The sequence below is a fragment of the Ictidomys tridecemlineatus genome, chromosome X, assembly GCF_052094955.1.
Source record: "Ictidomys tridecemlineatus isolate mIctTri1 chromosome X, mIctTri1.hap1, whole genome shotgun sequence".
Taxonomy (NCBI): domain Eukaryota; kingdom Metazoa; phylum Chordata; class Mammalia; order Rodentia; family Sciuridae; genus Ictidomys; species Ictidomys tridecemlineatus.
The window spans coordinates 90,688,207-90,706,842 of NC_135493.1; the positions used below are offsets into that span (position 1 = coordinate 90,688,207).

The 18,636-nt window shown below is 37.9% G+C and overlaps 1 protein-coding gene across 1 annotated transcript in view; it reads left to right on the plus strand.

Moving 5' to 3' along the window:
• Efhc2 (EF-hand domain containing 2) overlaps positions 1–18,636 on the plus strand; it is a 179,898-nt gene that overhangs the window by 83,086 nt on the left and 78,176 nt on the right. Inside the window, exons 6-9 of the mRNA XM_021725577.3 lie at positions 2,975–3,088; positions 3,469–3,607; positions 10,575–10,740; positions 18,370–18,512. Of these exons, the coding sequence (XP_021581252.1) occupies positions 2,975–3,088; positions 3,469–3,607; positions 10,575–10,740; positions 18,370–18,512 (562 nt within the window). The remainder of the gene's footprint in view (positions 1–2,974; positions 3,089–3,468; positions 3,608–10,574; positions 10,741–18,369; positions 18,513–18,636) is intronic.

Here is an 18,636-nt window from a genome sequence, read left to right on the forward strand (position 1 = left end):
GTGTGTTATGACTGTGTATTGATAGTTACCCTTTTATAGTAGTGCAATTTAGAAAATTTTCATCTTGTGTCCTCTGTTAATATACATCTATGAAAGTAATCTACAGAATCTGACCAGTTAGAATTGAAACATTCTGGATTTAAGGTAAGTAAAGGTAAAAAGTAAAATCTAAGAGAAAGCACATATTTGCCATTGAGTTCACAATCAGTCAAATGAAAGTAAAGGACTCCCTAGTAAAAGATTTGCTCATGGCCTTGGATGGGGCATTGTGTGTGTGGCCCCTGAAGCTCTCCTGAGGCGAGCCCATGGTGTTGGTCTGGGTTGTGAATACTTATACAAATGTACCCATGTTTGTGTGTACACGTGCACACACACGTACACAAGTATATGCACAGAAGTGAGTGATTCTTCCAAGTGTAGTGACTAATTACCAACTAGCCACTAGTTAGTGTCAGTAACAGCTTTTGCATTTTATTTACTATTAAAAAGCATTGTCAGTGCTGGAGTTGTGGCTTAGGCAGAGTGCTTGCCTCACACATGTGAGGCACTGAGTTTGATCCTCAGCACCACATAAAAATAAATAAACAAAATAAAGATATTGTATCCATTTATAACTAAAAATTTTAAAAAGATATTTATTTAACAAAGCATTGTCAGACTGATTTCTACAAATACTTTTGGTAATTTGAGAGCTATTGTAACTTGGGTGCAACAGGAGCAGCACAAAGGCAGGTTTGTATTAGAATTAGAGATCTGCCTCTTAATAGCTATGTGACCTTGGGCAAGTCACTTAACCTCTCTGAGCTTATTTTCCCATTTCTAAAATGCAGTTAACAGTGGTTCCCTCCTGAGGTAAATGTAAGGATTGAATAAGAAAAGATAGTAAACAACACTATCTAAGGACTTGTTAATATCTATAAGGTGTTAACACTCCTCCATGTTATATTTTATTTCTAATTTAGATAAGATATTTTTAACTTAGTTCTTAGTGTTCCTGAAAAGGTTACTGTAACACTCATTTCCTATGCACACAACCGCTGGCCATTTGGTCCTCACAGAAGGTTCTCCCAGATTCTGTGAGCCCGCTGCCAGAAAGTCCTGCTGTGTTGCTTGGAGGCAGCCCAGCGGGAGGCAGAATTCATTCCTGAGGGGGCCTCTGGGGTATGCACAGTAGGTGGCCAGGAGGAGCCAGGGAAGCCCATTTTTAGAATGACTTTGCAGATAGGCTAAATATAAAATAATAATGATATACCTGACATTTGCAGTATGCCTTGACATCAGTTACTTCATTTCTTTTATTTATTTATTTATTTATTTATTTTTAAAATTGATTTTATTTTTTTAAAATACATTGCAGCAGAATACATTACATTTTTTATTACACATATAGAGCACAATTTTTCATATCTCTGGTTGTATATAAAGTATGTTCACACCAATTCATGTCTTCATACATGTACTTTGGATAATGATGACCATCACATTCCACCATCATTGCTAACCCCCTGCCCCTTCCCTTCCCCTCCCACCCCTCTGCCCTATGTAGAGTTCATCTATTCCTCCCATGCTTCTTCTCCCTATCCCATTATGGGTCAGTCACCTTATATCAGAGAAAACATTCAGCATTTGTTTTTTGGGGATTGGCTAACTTCACTTAGCATTATCTTCTCCAACTCCATCCATTTACCTGCAAGTGCCATGATTTTATTCTCTTTTATTGCTGAGTAATATTCCATTGTGTATATATGCCACATTTCTTAATCCATTCATCTACTGAGGGGCATGTAGGTTGGTTCCACAGTTTAGCTATTGTGACTTGCACTGCTATAAACATTGATGTGGCAGTGTCCCTGTAGTGTGCTTTGGGTATAGACTGAGGAGAGGGATAGCTGGGTCAGTTACTTCATTTCATTTATTTGTTCAACACATATTTATTGAGGACCAACTGTGTGCTACCTTGGAGGTTACAGTGAGAAAGAAAATGGATTAAGTCCTGCTTCATGGAGTTTTGGTTCCTGGCGGGAGAGATACAAAACACATGGATATTCCCTTGAAACTCACAGCCTCTTTTCAGAAAGGAAACAGTTAAGTAATGTTGTAGTGAAAAAGATGAAGGAATTGAAGTTCTGAAAAGATAAATACATTGTCCCAAGTCCTGTAGCTAGTAAGTGGTAAAAAGAGAGTTTGCATCCAAGTGTACTGTTCTACATTATGTGACCTACTTATGCCACATGCATCATAAATTTCACACATTTAGACTTCCATTTTATGTCACATGTATCAGGAAAGATTCAGATTTCTTGTCCATAAGTGATGCTTTTGATCACGATCAATTCACATAGTTAATTAAGGTGTTTCCTGCAGCTCACACAACTGCTTGGGACCACCTGGAGCCCAGAATGCAGGACTGGGCAGTTCCCTGTCTTGCCACAAGCCAGGTTTTCTGTTAGAGGCTGATCCAAGTCTATTGCTCCTTCCACTTCACTGCGCTAACTCTGTGGGCCAGCAGGTACTCTATTCACTGAGCTCAGGATGAGGCAGGGTGCTAATCAGAATAAAGAAGCCAAGGAGGCAGGTGTTCTTCCTTGGGGAGGGTTGTAGTTTAATGAAGAGAAAAGATGGCTGCTGATTAAAACATTAGAGAACCAGAGAAAGTGGTAGAACCCTGTGGTAGGTGCTGGTGAGGTTTGGGTTGAGGATAAGTAATGGATTGAACAGTTCTCAGTGTGTAGATGGCTACCTGTAGAATGGGAAGGGTTGAGGGCAAAACAGGGCTTTATCAGGGCCTTAAAGAATGCATGGAGTGTAGGCCAGCCCACAAGGGCTAGGGCAGTGTAGGGAGGTGTGGTGGTCTATGTGTCTTCCTCTGGATGGTAGAGAAGAACCATATACTGCATATTTCCTACATGTGTCCCTGAAGTACACTGTCTCTATGTTCAGAAGCCATCCGCCTTGCTTTGATTTTGTATTCCAGCATGGCCCACCCGGGATCTATCAACCAGGCCAGATAACAGACCGAGCAGTTCTCAATGTGTACGGTGGCTTGGCAGAGAAGCGAGTGGATGGCTACCTGTTAGATAAATACAAGGTAAGGATCCTCATGTTTTATTACTGTTGTCAGCGTGTCTTCCCTGGAACCTGAACAGTGGGGTGAGTTACATATTCATCCCTGGTGAGAGTATTAATGAAATCAATGAATATACAAATATATACATTGTACTGCCATTTATCATATAAATAATGAGCCTGCATGCATACAGAAATACATGTATTGCATTGCTCTTTGCAAGTACTACAGTGCTAAAATAATGCTTTCAAATGTTAACATTGATTGGTTACTTTTGGATTTGATTTTTAAACGTTAGTTATAAATAATATAATTGAAGTGTTTTTTCCCCCTTTGGGAGTGGGTACCTAGTTCTTTAGAAGGTCCATGGTGCCAATGCTATGTTCCTTTGTTTTTCTTAGCTAGGAAAACTAGACCAAGAGTATTACAAAGATAGTGACCTGACTATAGGAACCTACATCAATGTGTGGGGAAGGAAAGTGCTCCTCTGCGACTGTGATGAATTTACAAAGTCTTATTTTAAGGCTAAATATGGAGTTGGTAAGTGATACTTATGCTAACTAGAGAATATTTTCCAATTTTGACTTTTTGTTCCTAGCTATGCTTTTACTTCTGAGTTTCAGATGTTAAGCTCATAATTGCTATTGTTTACTGTGCATTTGTTAGCTCTGGGGCATTTGTTATCTTACATATTCCTAACAACAATCCTTCATGGGTAGACTCATCATCCTCATTTTTAAAAAATATTATTTTTAGTTGTAGATGGACACAAGACCTTTATTTTATTTTTATGTGGTGCTGAGGATTGAAGCCAGTGCCTTCAAATGCAAGGCGAGCACTCCATCATTGAGCTACAACCAGCCCTCATTATCCCCATTTTTTAAAGGCAAAGAAATTGAGACTTAAAGGGACTCATTTGTCCAGTCATATAGCAAGCAAAGAATGAACCAAGATCTGAACTTGTCTGCCTGATCCCAGGGGTTTCTATTGTTTTTTCCCTTATGGCTGTCTGCCTCACTGCAATATGGGGTAAATGTTTAAGTTAGTCAAATAAAATGGAAATCTAAGTGCTTTTTATTCAATTCTTGCTTACTGCAATAGAAACATTTCCTTGAATTCTCTAGAGAATTCTCTTGTGCCAATTTGTTTCACCTTTCCTGGTAAGGCTCAGCCAGGTTTCTAGCTTCTCCCTTCATAGATATCAATTCCATTCCAATCATATTAGTTCAGTTCAGAATAAAAAGTAGTGATTTATTAAGCACCTATTATATACAGGTCAGTGCAATAGACTCAGGAGATAGAGAAGGGTTGAGAAGGGGTTTCTAGGCTAGAAGGGAAGTTGGGACCTACAGTATGATACATGGTGTTATGAGAGTCCTAGAAACAGGTGGAGGATATGATGTAAAATACGAAACCTAAGCCCTCATTTATTAAACTCCTACTTTTGGGAATTTAATAATAATAGGAAGGAATGCTGACCAGCTCTGCCCGCTTTCTAGGCCCTCTACCCAGGCTCCAAGTATGCTGCTAGGAGTTGATGAAGAGTTTCTGACCTCCCAGGTCAGGGTTTAGAGCTGGGATAGGGTTGCTTAGTATCCACAGAGGACTGGTCCCAACTCCCCCCATACCAATATCTCAAGATGCTCAAGTTTCTTATATGTGAAATGGCTTATAGTATTTGCATAGAACCTACACATATCCTCCTATGTATTTTATTTTTTTAATATTTTTGAGACTGGATGTTATGAAATTGCTTCAGCTGATTTTGAACTTGCAATTCTCTTGCCTCAGCCTTCTAAAGAGCTGGGACTACAGGTACATGTCACCATGCTGGGCTACTTTAAATCATCTTTAGATTACTGATGATACCTAATATAACATAAATGCTATGTAAGTAGTAGTTATACTATATTGTTTGGGGAACAGCGATAAGAAAAAAAATATATCAGAACATGTTCAATACAGACACAGTTTTCCCTGAGTATTTTCAGTCTGTGCTGGTTTAGTTCAAGCATGCAAAAGCCACAGATTTGAAAGGGTGACCATGCTTCCCTCTGAAGCTTGGAGCATTCATATAAACACACTTTCACAGCTTCTTAAAAGATCGGGTGCTGCCTGGTGTGGTGGCTCACGCCTATAATCCCAGTGGCTTGGGAGGCTAAGACAGGAGGATCTCAAATTCAAAGCCAGCCTCAGCAAAAGCAAGGTACTAAGTAACTCTGTGAGACCCTGTCCTTAAATAAAATACAAAATAGGGCTGGGGATATGGCTCAGTTTTCAAGTGCCCCTGAGATCAATCCCCAGTACCAAAAACAAACAAACAAACAAACAAACAAAAAAAACCCAAACTCGGTGATTTGTCTGTAGAGAGACAAAAGCCCACCTATGTGTCTTGGTGTCCCTATTGTGTAGAATTCCTGGTCTCCTAGGAATTTTTCTAGTGAAAGAGAAGGAACACAAAATATACAATGGGGTTAGATTAAAAAAGATTTTCAGTTTTACTCTTAGGTTCATTAAGGGAGCTTGTTCCGCTGCATCGGCATGCCACGTTAGTCAAATGTGTGGGTCCTACAGGGACCAAATTAGGGGTCTCTTATTTTCTAAAATTGGTCCTCTTTAGTGGAAATGGTTGAGCATAATTGTTTTGGGGTCAAAACAACTGGATAAGAGGGAGACAGGAATGTGCAGGTGGAGAAGCTGCTAGGGACCCTTAGATCATTGGGGAAAAGAATTTGGCCTTTGATAAATGTAGATACCTGTTTAGAATCAATAAGTCTTCAATGCAAGTTGAAAATTTGATGATGGGCCACTGAAATCTATAACTTACATCTGAAGATTACTTTTATATAAAGGTCATGGTGAAAGATTGAAAGATTAATATAAAGGATGTGGTAAAGATTCTAAAACATCATATAATTCCTTAAACTTAGAGCACAGCATTTGGTTGATATTTGTCAGCTTGATTTTGAGAATATAAAATTTGCATCTGGGAAAATGAATATCATGCCGGAGAGACTTGATACATCATTTGTGTCTTAGCAGCTTCTACAGGAATTTTCAGAGGCCCTGTAAATCCCTTGTGTGCTCCAAATCGAGTTTTCTTGGGTAAATGTATCAGCTTCAAATGTCCGTAGTCTGGTTCAGTTGAGTCTTGGTGCTTAATTTCTTTGTGTCTACAGCTTTTGTTCACTATAGACTTACCCTATTATGTTAAAAAAAAGTAGTTTGTTTCTTTAAAGTGAACATGAGCATTTTGCATTTAAACACAAAATTATGCAAACGCAAAATTATGATGCATTTCATAGTCACACTGATTTTTTATATTTCTCATAACATATGTTAAAATGTCCCGCTTAACAGACATTATTATTATACAACATTTCTTGAATTACAACAGTGTACTCAGTGTAACTAATGACTAGAAATTATATCTATGATTGAGTGTAAGGGGAATGGATCAATATTCTCTGATCATCTTTACATTTGCTTTTCCTGATTTTGGGGGATAAAGTTAAATTAATATACTTAATGTTATTTAGATATAGTTCTTTTTGACATTTAAAAAATTTGAATCAATGATCTTTATTTTTCTTCATTAACGGCTGTGACATCTTGGTAAAAATATTTTTAAGGATTAATAAATGCAGTCAAATGCCATAACAGTTGGCATAAGCATTAAATAATTTCAATGAAGAACAACAGACATTTGACTCTTGAAAAGATGAGATTCTTACATACTTTAAGGATTCTAAGGAGAAGGAGATTTCATTGATTTCTTGCCCATCACAGTCCAGTGTGACTCCTCCATTAGGCAGTGTGGCCTTCCCTTTGGTCCTGGCTTGCCTCCTGGGTTATAGCAGGTCACTCCCTCAATGTTTGAAGTAGTTGAAACATTGGGGAAAAGAATTTGGCCTTTGATAAATGTAGATACCTGTTTAGAATCAATAAGTCTGGTGGAAATATGTCAGTCTTATAGTCTGAAGGTTGGAAAAAGCTCCAGGGGCTTCAGCAGGTATTTCTTCCACTAAAGGAACAGGGATTTGAAAGTAAATTATTCTTACCTAGAAATTTCTGCCTTGGGTTATTATTTCTTTTTCTATAAGAGCATTTTCTTGTCATTGATTCTTAGTGGCTGATATCACCTAACTAGTATCATGATCATTCATCCCTATTGCCTTTGAACCCTTGGTAGGCTATACTCAGATTAAGGCTGACCAAAAGTCCTAAAGCATCTTTAATTTTGTAAGTCATTTCTAGCTCTCTCTGAGCTTTTGGAACTAGAAGCAGCAGAACATCTAAAATGAAATGTTTAATGATCACTTGAGCAAATTTGCCATCCCAACTTGCAGCAACAGGGATAGAATTGGCTTGTGATTTCACCAGATGACCTTGATGGACCCTAACAATTTTGCTTTTTTTACCTTCCCTATGAAGAGAAGATGGTTGAGGATTAGAGGGTTTCTAAGGATTTTATAGCTCTAACATTGTGCAATTCACTAATCATTTGACCCCCAAGTAAATGTTTCACTGAAATAATTTGACCTAGGTCTTGAGTAAAAGCGAGGTGAATTTACCTTGAAGCTAATGAAGCTAAATCTTCAAGGTTCTTCCTTTGGGGGGGAGGGGGATCCCAACCCAAAGACCTGGCCTAATTTTGTCTCAATAATTTGTCATTTTTTATTTTTATTTTTTCCTGCAGTACTAGAGGATGAAACCCAGAGCCTCACCCATGCTAGGAAAATGCTCTACCACTGAGCTATATCTCTAGCCCTTGTTATTTTTTATTTTGAGACAGTGTCTTGCTAAGTTGCTCAGACTGGCCTTGAACTTTGAATCCTCCTGCCTTAGTCTTTAGAGTGGCTGGGACTGCTGGCTCATGCCACTGTTTGCAGCTGACATTCTTCATTTTTTTTTTAATTTTTTTTTTTAGTTGTTGATAGACCTTTATTTTATTTATTTATACATAGTACTGAGAATCGAACCTAGTGCCTCACACATGCCAGGCAAATGCTCCACTGCTGATCCATAGCCCCAGCCTCAATATTCTTTATCTTAAAGAGCTTCTTCCAAATCAAATAAGCTGTAGGTCTCCCAGAGCCTGGATCCATCTCTGGGTTATAAGAACATAAGATAAACTTTGAAGTAATTGAAGACTTTTCTCAGAAGTGCTTCCAACTGAGAAGGTGAATAGAAAATCTCTATGAAGGAACATTAAGACTCCTTTTTATACCTCATCTTTCTGTAGTTTATTGGAATATAATCAATCAATCATGGATAGGCATTCAGTCTTATGTATGCCTATGCAAGTCATTTGGGAACAGAGAAGTCAGAACATTTGAAAGACAGGCAATGTCTCAGGATCTAATAAAGTACCAGTTACAGAAGACATTTGGGGATGCTTTGTATAAAAATGTATACTTTACATTTATTCAACAAATATTTTTAAATACCTGAACCATGCAAGAGGTTGAGATGTTGCAAAACCAGAGACATCCAACTCGTCATTCTGGAAGAAGTTCACAGCTTTGTGAATGTATGTGTGTTACCCAGAAAAAATATGGTTTAAAGTTGGGTCTTGAGCCACAGTTTCCAAAAATTAATGTATGTGGTGTTACAAAAGTCAGGGGTGATGGAGTGGATCAGTTCTCAGCTTTTATACACTAGATGGCACTGTGGGTGCAGAGGAAAACTCTAAATTGGTTCTTTTGTTACTTAAATCTGTTGCCAAAACTATGTAGTTGAGAAAACAACAGTGTGTTGTAAAACCTGGGGTAGGGGGAAGGTAGCTGTAGAATACATTCTTAATTACTTTGCGATTAAGTGTGTGTCTTCCTGTTTAGACCACTTAGGTTAGTATGTAAAGTTGTATGTATATGTCTCCTGTTGTATAAAACCACTTATGTCCCAATTTTCTAATAATCACATAGAGCTCTTTGTTATCTCTATGGTGCTTGCCTTGAAATGAAGATATCAGATGGTGGTGTGTTTGATGTAATGGTGAGCAATGGTAGAGTCTACTATAGTTCTGTCTAATTCTGAGACTTGAACTTTCCTTTTTATTACCAAGACTTTGCTTTAGTCATCACAGAAATAACAACAGGAGAGTTTCCCCCATATTGGCCGACTGGCTGCACCTTTTCTCTTTGTCAACATGTCTGCTGTGAACAGTTTCTATTAGGGTGGAATGGTATTCTTTTGGGGGGATTGTGCTTGGGGAAATTTCACACAAAGACTACTAGCAAGTCTAAGGAAAAGAGAAAGCTGAAAATGTTTTCATATCAGAGTTAGGAATGGCTCAAGATCCTTAGTGTTTTGATAATTCAGTAAAACAAAAGCAAAAACACCTCAAATTTTAGAGTTAGGTTGTCTTGGATAGTAAATTGAAGCACATTTTCTCTTATGGTGATGTGCATTAAAAATGTAATTTTCCTTCTATTAGAACAATAGAAGGAAATCTTTGCTTATCATACACAACCAAAATACCTATAGCATACTCAAGTTTTGGGAAAGAATGGAAAGTAAGTTCTGTGGTTTGGTTTTTAGGAAAGATCCTAGTATCTTCTTTGCCATTAGTGATGGGGCAAACACAGTGACTTGGGGCTATCTGGTCAGTATGCTATTTTTTTGGAAAGCACAGTTGCTTCTTGGAGATTGCACAACAGTGTAAATGAGTTCCTAAGAGCTTCTAGGCTTTTACAGATATGTCCCCAGGTTTCTCTCTATGTCTCTTTCCTCATATGATAAGTGAAGAAAACCAGCAGTATTTACCACTCAGCACTCCCTTTGAGAGAGTAGGCAGTTGGGCATTAAAAAGTTTTTGTTTTTTTTATTTTGTTGCTTCTTTACACTTTATTCACCATTTGAATAAAATTATAGTCTTTCCTTGGGCAGGAACAAGAGTAACTTGGAGCACTGGTGGGTGAGAAGAAAGAGGTTTTATTTTGTGTTTATTTTTGAATTAGATAGTGAAGTGTCATGTCCTAGAGTTTGTTGGAGGCAAAGGAAGGGGCTGGAAAAGTGAGTCTAGGAGGAAGAACTGGCGGGTGGGAAAGGGGAAAGGTAAAATAGTCAAGAGTCAGACCTATTTGGAAAAGAATTTTATTAGTGAGTGTTGTTTGAAGATAGGAGAGGGATAAATTACAGGTTAAAATATGGAATGGGGCATAAAGTTTCAAGTTTGAATTTTCATATCATTGGAAAAATCAGGGGAAGAACAAAAATATTCACAAATGGGGATGTGATGACAAAAGATAAATGTTTACTTATTTGACACAGATTCTTATTTTTTCTTTTGAACCAATGGCAATTATTAAGTGACTTCTGTGGTTTTTTTAAACATGATTGGAACCTACTCTCACAGGATTTTGCCGTGTTTTGTTTGAAAGAGTTTAAAATAGTCTACAAAGATCTCCATGTTCATCTTGAAATCATAACAAACCTTTCAAAACAGCCATAATCAGGGCAAAAGAAAATATTTGATGTTTTGTTTTCCTTTGTTTTGTTATAGAGAACTTTACCTCCATTTCGTGCAAGGCTCCTCCTCTTCCAAGAATAGAAAGGAAATTTCCACCTTACACGGGCTTTGGGTCTGAAGAGGATTCTCTCCGTTCCTGCATAGGCCTTATGCCCACACCTCACCAGAGGAACTTCAAGAAATTTATGGAAGAAGACAGGTGCTTGAGGGAACCATGATTTGAGTCCTATCTTTTCCAAATCTGTTTGGGGTTTATGACAGTCCTCATGATAAAAAGAGGTGACACAAAGCTCATCTAAGTGCTGGGGTTGTAGCTTAGTGGTAAAGCACATGACTGGCATGCATGAGGCACTGGGTTTAATCCTCAGCACCACATAAAAATAAATAAATAAATAAAAGTATTGTGTCTATCTACAACTAAAAAATTTTTTAAAAAGGAAGAAAAAAGCTTATCTAATTTCAAGTTCAAGGACATGTTGTTGTAGTCTTTTAGTGAAATTGATTAACTTATAGGTATTGCCAGGTTCCTACATGAATGTTTATTTTACAGTATCATCTGGGGAATCCTAAAGTCATATCATCCCCAATCTGTGGTGCTTTTTATTATCTATCTGCCTGTCTGTCTCTCTCCTGAAGATAATCCCTAGGAAAGAATGTAGAGGAAGGGGTCAGCAAACTTAGAAAGAGTCAGTGTAAATATTTTGGGCTTTGTAGGCCATATGGCCTGTCACAACCATCCAGATGTGCCATGAAAGCAGCTATAGACAGAATGTAAACACATGTGTGACTGTGCTCCAATAAAACTTTTTTTATGAACATTGACATTTGAATTTCATGTAATTTTTAGATATCACAAAATATTCTTTTTATTTTTTTCAACCATTTAAAAATGTAAAAACCACTCTTAGCTCAAAAGACCATATCAACACAGGTGGCTAGCTGGATCTGGCCCATGGACTGTGGTTTGCCAGCCCTTGTTATAGAGATTTTAATGATATATAAGTGTTTTTCAAAATGTTATTTTGAAAAATAATTAATGTTGTTGTTTTGATTTGAGAGATTAAGTTCAGTAACAACAGATCGCTCACATGGCTGCATATAATTTCAAAAGATGGATGTTCAAAGTATCCCTAATATTCTATGAGGTAAAATCTGCTCCTGAGTCATGCATGTAGAATCTAGGCACTGCCTAGGGCTACTTTTTTCTTCTGCAGGGAGAGCAGACTGTGGAGAAGAAATCCAGGGGAAAAGTGGTAGGGAAATACCGTAGCTGCTTCAATAGGATGCCAGCTAAAAGCTGGAGTCCTGCATGAGGAAAATAATGGGTCAGGAGATCCTGGGGAGAACAATGATAAAGGGAATGTGCAGTAAGACTAGGAGAAGGAAATAAGACAGCACCCTGAATTTGGTCAAATTGAATGAGGTCAAATGCTGTTGTTGAACATTTGAAGGAGAGAGAACAATAATTGTGCTATATCTGTAAAAATGGTTGAAATCTTTTTGAGACTTATACAGAATGATGGAAAGTATGCCCTTGCCATGATGTGATGTTTTGTCTTTCAAGAAATAATCTTTTATTTTTAAGGAGTTAGGGTTTTATCTATCTATCTATTTATTTATTTTAGTTGTAGGTGGATACAATACCTTTATTTTATTTGTATATGGTGTTAAGGATCAAACCCAGTGCCTCACAAGTGCCAGACGAGGGCTGTACCACTGAGCCACAGCCCCAACCCAGGTTTTTATTTTCTAAACTCAGTGCTACTCAAAGTGTGGTCCCCATACTTGTTAGAGATGCTAATTCTGTGCCTCTCCCTCCAGACCAGTTGAGATGGAAAACTCTGGAGGTGGGGCCCAGCACTCTGTTTTCATAAGCCCTCCAGGGGATTCTGAGGCACATCAGTGTTTGAGAACCACTGATCATCATGTAAGAGAGACACTAACTTATTCTCCTTCCTCTCTTATTGATAACAGTGTTTACAATGAGGTTCCAGGGTAGGACTATTTGATGGACATTTCCCGCTAACTGATGTTTTTAAGGGTTGCCACCCAAAGGAGGTGCGCAGGAAAAATGTCCTTATTGTAAAAAGATAAAGAAGTTTTATTATATGTAGACATGATGAAATATTATCTAGGGTGTTGCTTCTGGAACCCAGGGGTAAAGCAGTTCTTTGTGGGTAGTTGACTTAGTCTCTCTTTCTGTCTGCACTGGGTAAAGTTGCCTACAGAACCCTGACTGCAGACAGCATTCTGTTTGTGTCATTTTATTGTGGCTAGAGAATTGTGGTATAGGCACAAATGTCTTTAATTTTATTTCTTTCTGTCCACTGCTTGTTCTGTGCTAGGAATACACTTCTATCAGACTCCTCCCACACAGTGACCTTGTTTCCATAGTAACTGGCACATTCGGCTGGAGACTTATGCATGAGTTTGAATGACCCAAGGTTTCAAAACTGTGAGAACCTAAGGAAGATGATCTCACAAACCATATAAAGATAGTTTCTTAATGCAAATAAAGAAAATGTGAATTTGAACATGAAATTATTCATGACATATATTGATTTTATATATTGCTATCGAATAAATTTACTGGGTGCTATTGTTATGAGGTTAATGCTGTCTACTATGAGTCATTGGAGGATATAATTTCAAATTAAAGCCTATGAGGTTTTTGATAGACATGGAGATCATCTTTATTGTCCAGGTAAACATCACTGCGATGACCTGCTGGGCACATTGTCTAGTCTGACTTGGGCGAACCAGAATAATTTCTTTGTCACTGTACCAGACTGATTTAGTAACTTTGTTCTCTGTGTGCCCACAGTATTCTGCTGATTATTTCTCTAATAATATTACTAATACTCTGTTATACCATTAAGCAATTAGTTACTATCTACTAAATACTTTATAATACTTAGTATCATTTTATCCTCAAAACAGCCTTGGAAAGTAGATAATTACTGCACTCATTCTTCACTTGACGGAACTGAGGCTCAGAGAGGCTCTGTAACTTGCCCAAACTCAAACAGCTAATTTTTAGTTGAGCTTGGATTTGAATCTCTTTTCTGGAGTATGTCTTTCTTATTGCAAAAGCTGTACTTATTACAGGTGTGAAGACTACTCATTTATGCAATTTATGGGCTCTCCCTAAGAGTTAGAACAATGCTGACTGCATAACTAGGGGCAAATCAATATTTTATTCAATATGAAGAGTAATGGAGCCAGGTGTGGTGGCACATGCCTGGAATCCCAGTGACTTAGGAGGCGGAGGCAGGAGGATCCTAAGTTGAGGTCAGCCTCAGAAACTTAGAGAAGCTCTAAGTAACTTAGTGAGACCCTGACTCAAAATTAAAAAATAAAAAGGACTTGGGGTATAACTCAGTGGTAGAATGCCTCTGGGTTCAATCCCCAGTTACCCCCTCAGCACAAAAAGAGGAGAGGATGAATAAGTGGACAGAGTAAGAGAGTAAATATCCACTAATCCATTTCTTAAAGATGGAAGGAAGGGACAGATGGCTTCCTACCAGGAAGGTTAATATCCCATACTTATGCTATTCATGACTATATAGCATCCAGAATTCATGATTTAATCTTTTAAAAAATATTTTAAGGTATAGATGGACAAAATACCTTTATTTTATTTATTTATTTTTATATGGTACTGAGGATCAATCCCAGTGCCTCATTCGTGTGAGGCAAGCATACCACCACTGACCTACAACCCCAACCCTCATGATTTAATATTAGTTTCTCATTTGTTCCAGATATTGTCCATCTGCTATCCCCATCAGCCATTTTCCCCCCTCTTTAAATTTTTTCCCCATCAATAAAAATAAGCCTTTATGTGTTTCCCAACCACAAGACTCTATAGCTCTAGCTACTTTTGAGGCTTTTAGTAGATGTGTAGCTCAGGATGATCCATTCATTTTCTTTTTTTATTATTAGTTGTTCAAAACATTACAAAGCTCTTGACATATCATATTTCATACATTTGATTCAAGAAGATTATGAACATTCATTTTCTTGATCAACAAATGTTTCCTGTCACCTGCTGCATGCCAAAGACCAACCTAGGTATTTGCCATAGTTGTGATACTTCTATGAACAAAACAGACACAAAGGTCTAGGGTTATGGCTCAGCAGTAGAGCACTGCCTACTAATATGAGTGAGGTACTGGGTTTGATCCTCAGCACCACATAAAAATAAATAAGATAAAGGTATAAAAAATTCAATAACATAAAAATTATTTTTAAAAAGACAACAAAAACAGACACAAAGCCCTGCCTGCCTAGAACTTTCATTCTAGCTGCAAGAGGTATGTAAAAGATAAAGATAATAAATAATACAAAAAGGCATTATTTAGTATATATAATGTGTTCAATACCATGGAAAAGTAAAGAAAGTATTAAGTTGTTGTGAAGAAAATAAAGAGAATTTGGGAGTATGGGATTGATGAACATCCCTGGTTGTAGTTTTAAATAGTGTGTTCTGATGCACCCGAGGGAAGAAAATGTGTTCCAGGCAGAAGGAACAGTCAGTGTAAAGGTCCTGAGCAAAAAGCATGCTTGGGATGTGCAAGAACCATCCAGAAGGTCAACTGGATAGAGTAGATGAGTAAAAGGCAGAATACACCGAAATAAGGTAAGATAAGTAATGGGATGGGATCACAGAGGGCCTTATAAGGAATCTTTTGACTTTGAATGAGAAGGAGGGAATCCCTGGGACATTTAAGCAGAGAAGTGACTTGTTCTGATTTGCATATTGAAAGAATCCCTCTAACACAGTGTTGAGAGTAGACTGTAGAAGACAATGGTAGAATTGAGACCAGTTATGAGGCTACTGCTGTAGTCTAAGAGGAAAGTTATGGTGGCTCAGATCTGGGTGAATGCAGTGGAAGTGATGAAATTAAATAGTGGATTCTGGAAATATTTTGAGGGTAGAGCCAGTAGGATTTCCTGACAGATGAGATATGTGTTACAACAGGAGTGAGGAGCTAATGTTGTCTCTCAGGGTTTGGTCCTGAGCAACTGGAAGGGTGGAGTTGCCAGCCACTGAGATAGGAAAGACTGTAGATGAGTAAGTTTGAGGGCAAGAGCAGAAGTTCAGTTTTAGAACAAGTTTGAGATGTTTGTTAGCTATCAAGTGGAAATATTGAAAGGCAGTTGGATGTATGAGAATGGGGTACAAGAAAGCGGTCTGAGCAAGATAGAAATTTGGAAGGCATCCGTATGTACATAGTATTTTAAGTCATGATGCCAAGTTGTACTAGAGTCTTCAGACTGGATGAGATCATCAAGGGAGAAAATAGATACATAGACAAGTGCATGAATAAAACTTGGGATACCCCAAATTAAGTAATTGGAAAAAAGAAGAATAACCAGCAAAGGAGACAGAAAAGGAACAAAGTAGGAGAGATCAAACCCAAGAGAATGCAAAATTCCAGAAGTCAAGTGAAGCAAGGGTATCATGGAAGAAGGAGTGGTCATTTTTGCCAATTGCTGCTGATTGGTCAATTTTGATGTGGACAAAGGAAAAATTAAGCATTGGAATTGGCATTATGGAGGTCTTCATTAGCCTCTATAAGAACAGTTTAGGTAGAGCAGCCCTAATGGAAGTGTATTTAAAAGAAAATGGGAGACAAATTCAAGGTGGTGATTATGGAAAATTGTGTTATATAGTAAAAGTTAAGACATGACTCTTGGATCTAGCAATTTATATATTTGGAACAATGGGAATAAACACAATTTGAAAACAACCAACTAAAAGTACAAGTTTATATAACACAAAATTGGGTCTGAATAGAAGATTAGCTGGAAGGGCAGAATATTGTGATAAAGAATGTTCAGAGAAGTTTGATAATTAGCTTCTTTGTCAAGGAAGTATATGAAGACTCTTGTAGTGGTTCTTACAGTGTGCTCTGGGGACCAACTCATCAGAATCTACTGGGGTGCTTACTAATAATTCAGGTTTCCAGAGTCAGCTGGATACTGAGTCCATATCTCTAGGGATGGAACTCTGGATTCTACATACTTAACAAGCTTCCCAGGTGACTTTTATACACAATAAACTTAAGATTTTATTGAGATTGTATTCTTGATTGATGAGGGCGCCAGAACACTAGATTTAAGTGAAAATTTGGCATGTTGAAAAGTTCACACTTAACTTATACACTTGTAAATTTATGTAAGTTCTATGAAGTTACATTAACAGTAGTATTCATTTGCCCAGTGACTAGACCTCATTTGAATATTTCAGGTATCTGAAAAGTTATGGGTTTTTCATGAGAGTGGGCTGGTAAATCTATTTGTTACTTAAAAGTTTAGTTATGTGCCAGAGAAGATAGTTGACAAAGCATAACTGGCCCTAACACTATGTGAGGTCCTCCAGAGGCCTGAGAACTAGGCACTAAGAAAACATCAATGCCCTCTGGGATGTTTTGCCCAGGCTGCCTTGGAACTAGCTTTACAAATGGCTGCACTCTGTCTCACTTGAGGCCTCAAGCTGAGAATCTTGGCTCCATGCTTTCTCAGCCCAGGTTCTTGGATAATTTGAGAAAGGCACAGAGAAAAGCACTTTCTGCCTCTATGAACCAATATTACTATACTTTTTATCACTGTGATTACAGAGAGTGTATTTTGGCATAGGAGACTCTTCAAGTAAGGACCTGTCTGATTAGAGTCATGACAGGGAAACGACAAAGGCCTGATTTGACTTTGTGCTCCTTCAGGCAGTGATTTTGATTTTCGAAGACCTCCCCAAGGCTTACTGTTTGTTACAAGGTCCACCTTTCACTAGCAAAGGTGCACAGACATGCTTCTGCTTAGAAACCATAAATTAACTTCTTCAGTGACCAACAAATCACCCCTGGGAACTTTTAATTCTACAGTTTGATCCCATGTTCAGCCTACTATTTTATTCATGCACAGAGTTTTAAGTTCAACCCCTAGTCTGTATGGGTATAGCTTTCTTTAACCATTTATTGAGTATAGTACTTATAATGTTAAAAAGTGCTATATTAGGTAGTCATTAATAAGACACATTGCTTCCCCTTGGAAAATAGACCTGCAATGGTTACTTGCAATACAGATGATAAGTGCTATTAAAAAGAAGAGGCTGTGCTGGGGTTGTGGCTCTGTGGTAGAATGCTTGCCTTGCATGAATTAGGCCCTGGGTTCGATCCTTAGCACCACATAAAAATAAATAAATAAAATGAAGGTGTTGTGTCCATCTATAACTAAAAAAAAAATACTTTTTTTAAAAGGAAGAGGCATGGCTGCTATTTGTTATAGCATTTGAAAGGGAAAAGTTAACTTTTCTCCCAATGGAATCAGAAGTGATGCTGGGGAGATAGAGGAGAAGTCAGGGAGGGGTGGGATATGGAGTACAAGGCAGAAGGGCCATGGGTGCCAGATAGTGGGTAGTAAAAAAATGGAGGTTGTCCCAGGCATGGGCAGAGCACACCTTCTGGACTAGCTCAGGCAATGGCGCCAGGTGCTTGCCCTTCTATTTGACATGATTACTGTGATTGGTGCCAGGTTTGTCATTACAGAACAACTGATGAATGTGATTGGTTTGAGCAGCATGTTTAGGACATGTGTGATGGATCCATTTATCCAGGACATGTAATGAATAAGATGTGTTTTAATATACTGAGGCAATTCCTCTGTATTTAGATTGAGAACCTTAATTTGAAGATGGTTGGACTCTCTGTTTGCAGAATTTAACCTCCTATTTTTAAAACCACAGCATGCCTCTTGCTGCCCACCCCCCAACCAACATGATATGCTGATTACTTGTATAATGCTTTCTTATTTCTCTTCTGTTTAGCTATGGCAATGTAAGCAATATACTCCGGTTTTTTGCAAAACTAATCACAGACAAATGTGCTGATGTGGACAGGATGTTTGTTATTTCATATTTTCTCAGCGATGATACACTTTCAGTGTTTGAACCTATAGAGAGGAATTCAGGTAAGAGAGACACTCTCAGAGTATTTTCCTGAGAACATTTAATTGCCTCTTCATTTTGAAGATTAGGGAATATGATCCGAGTCTGTAGCCTATGTGATCCCTGGTAGTGGGTTTTAAAAAAAAT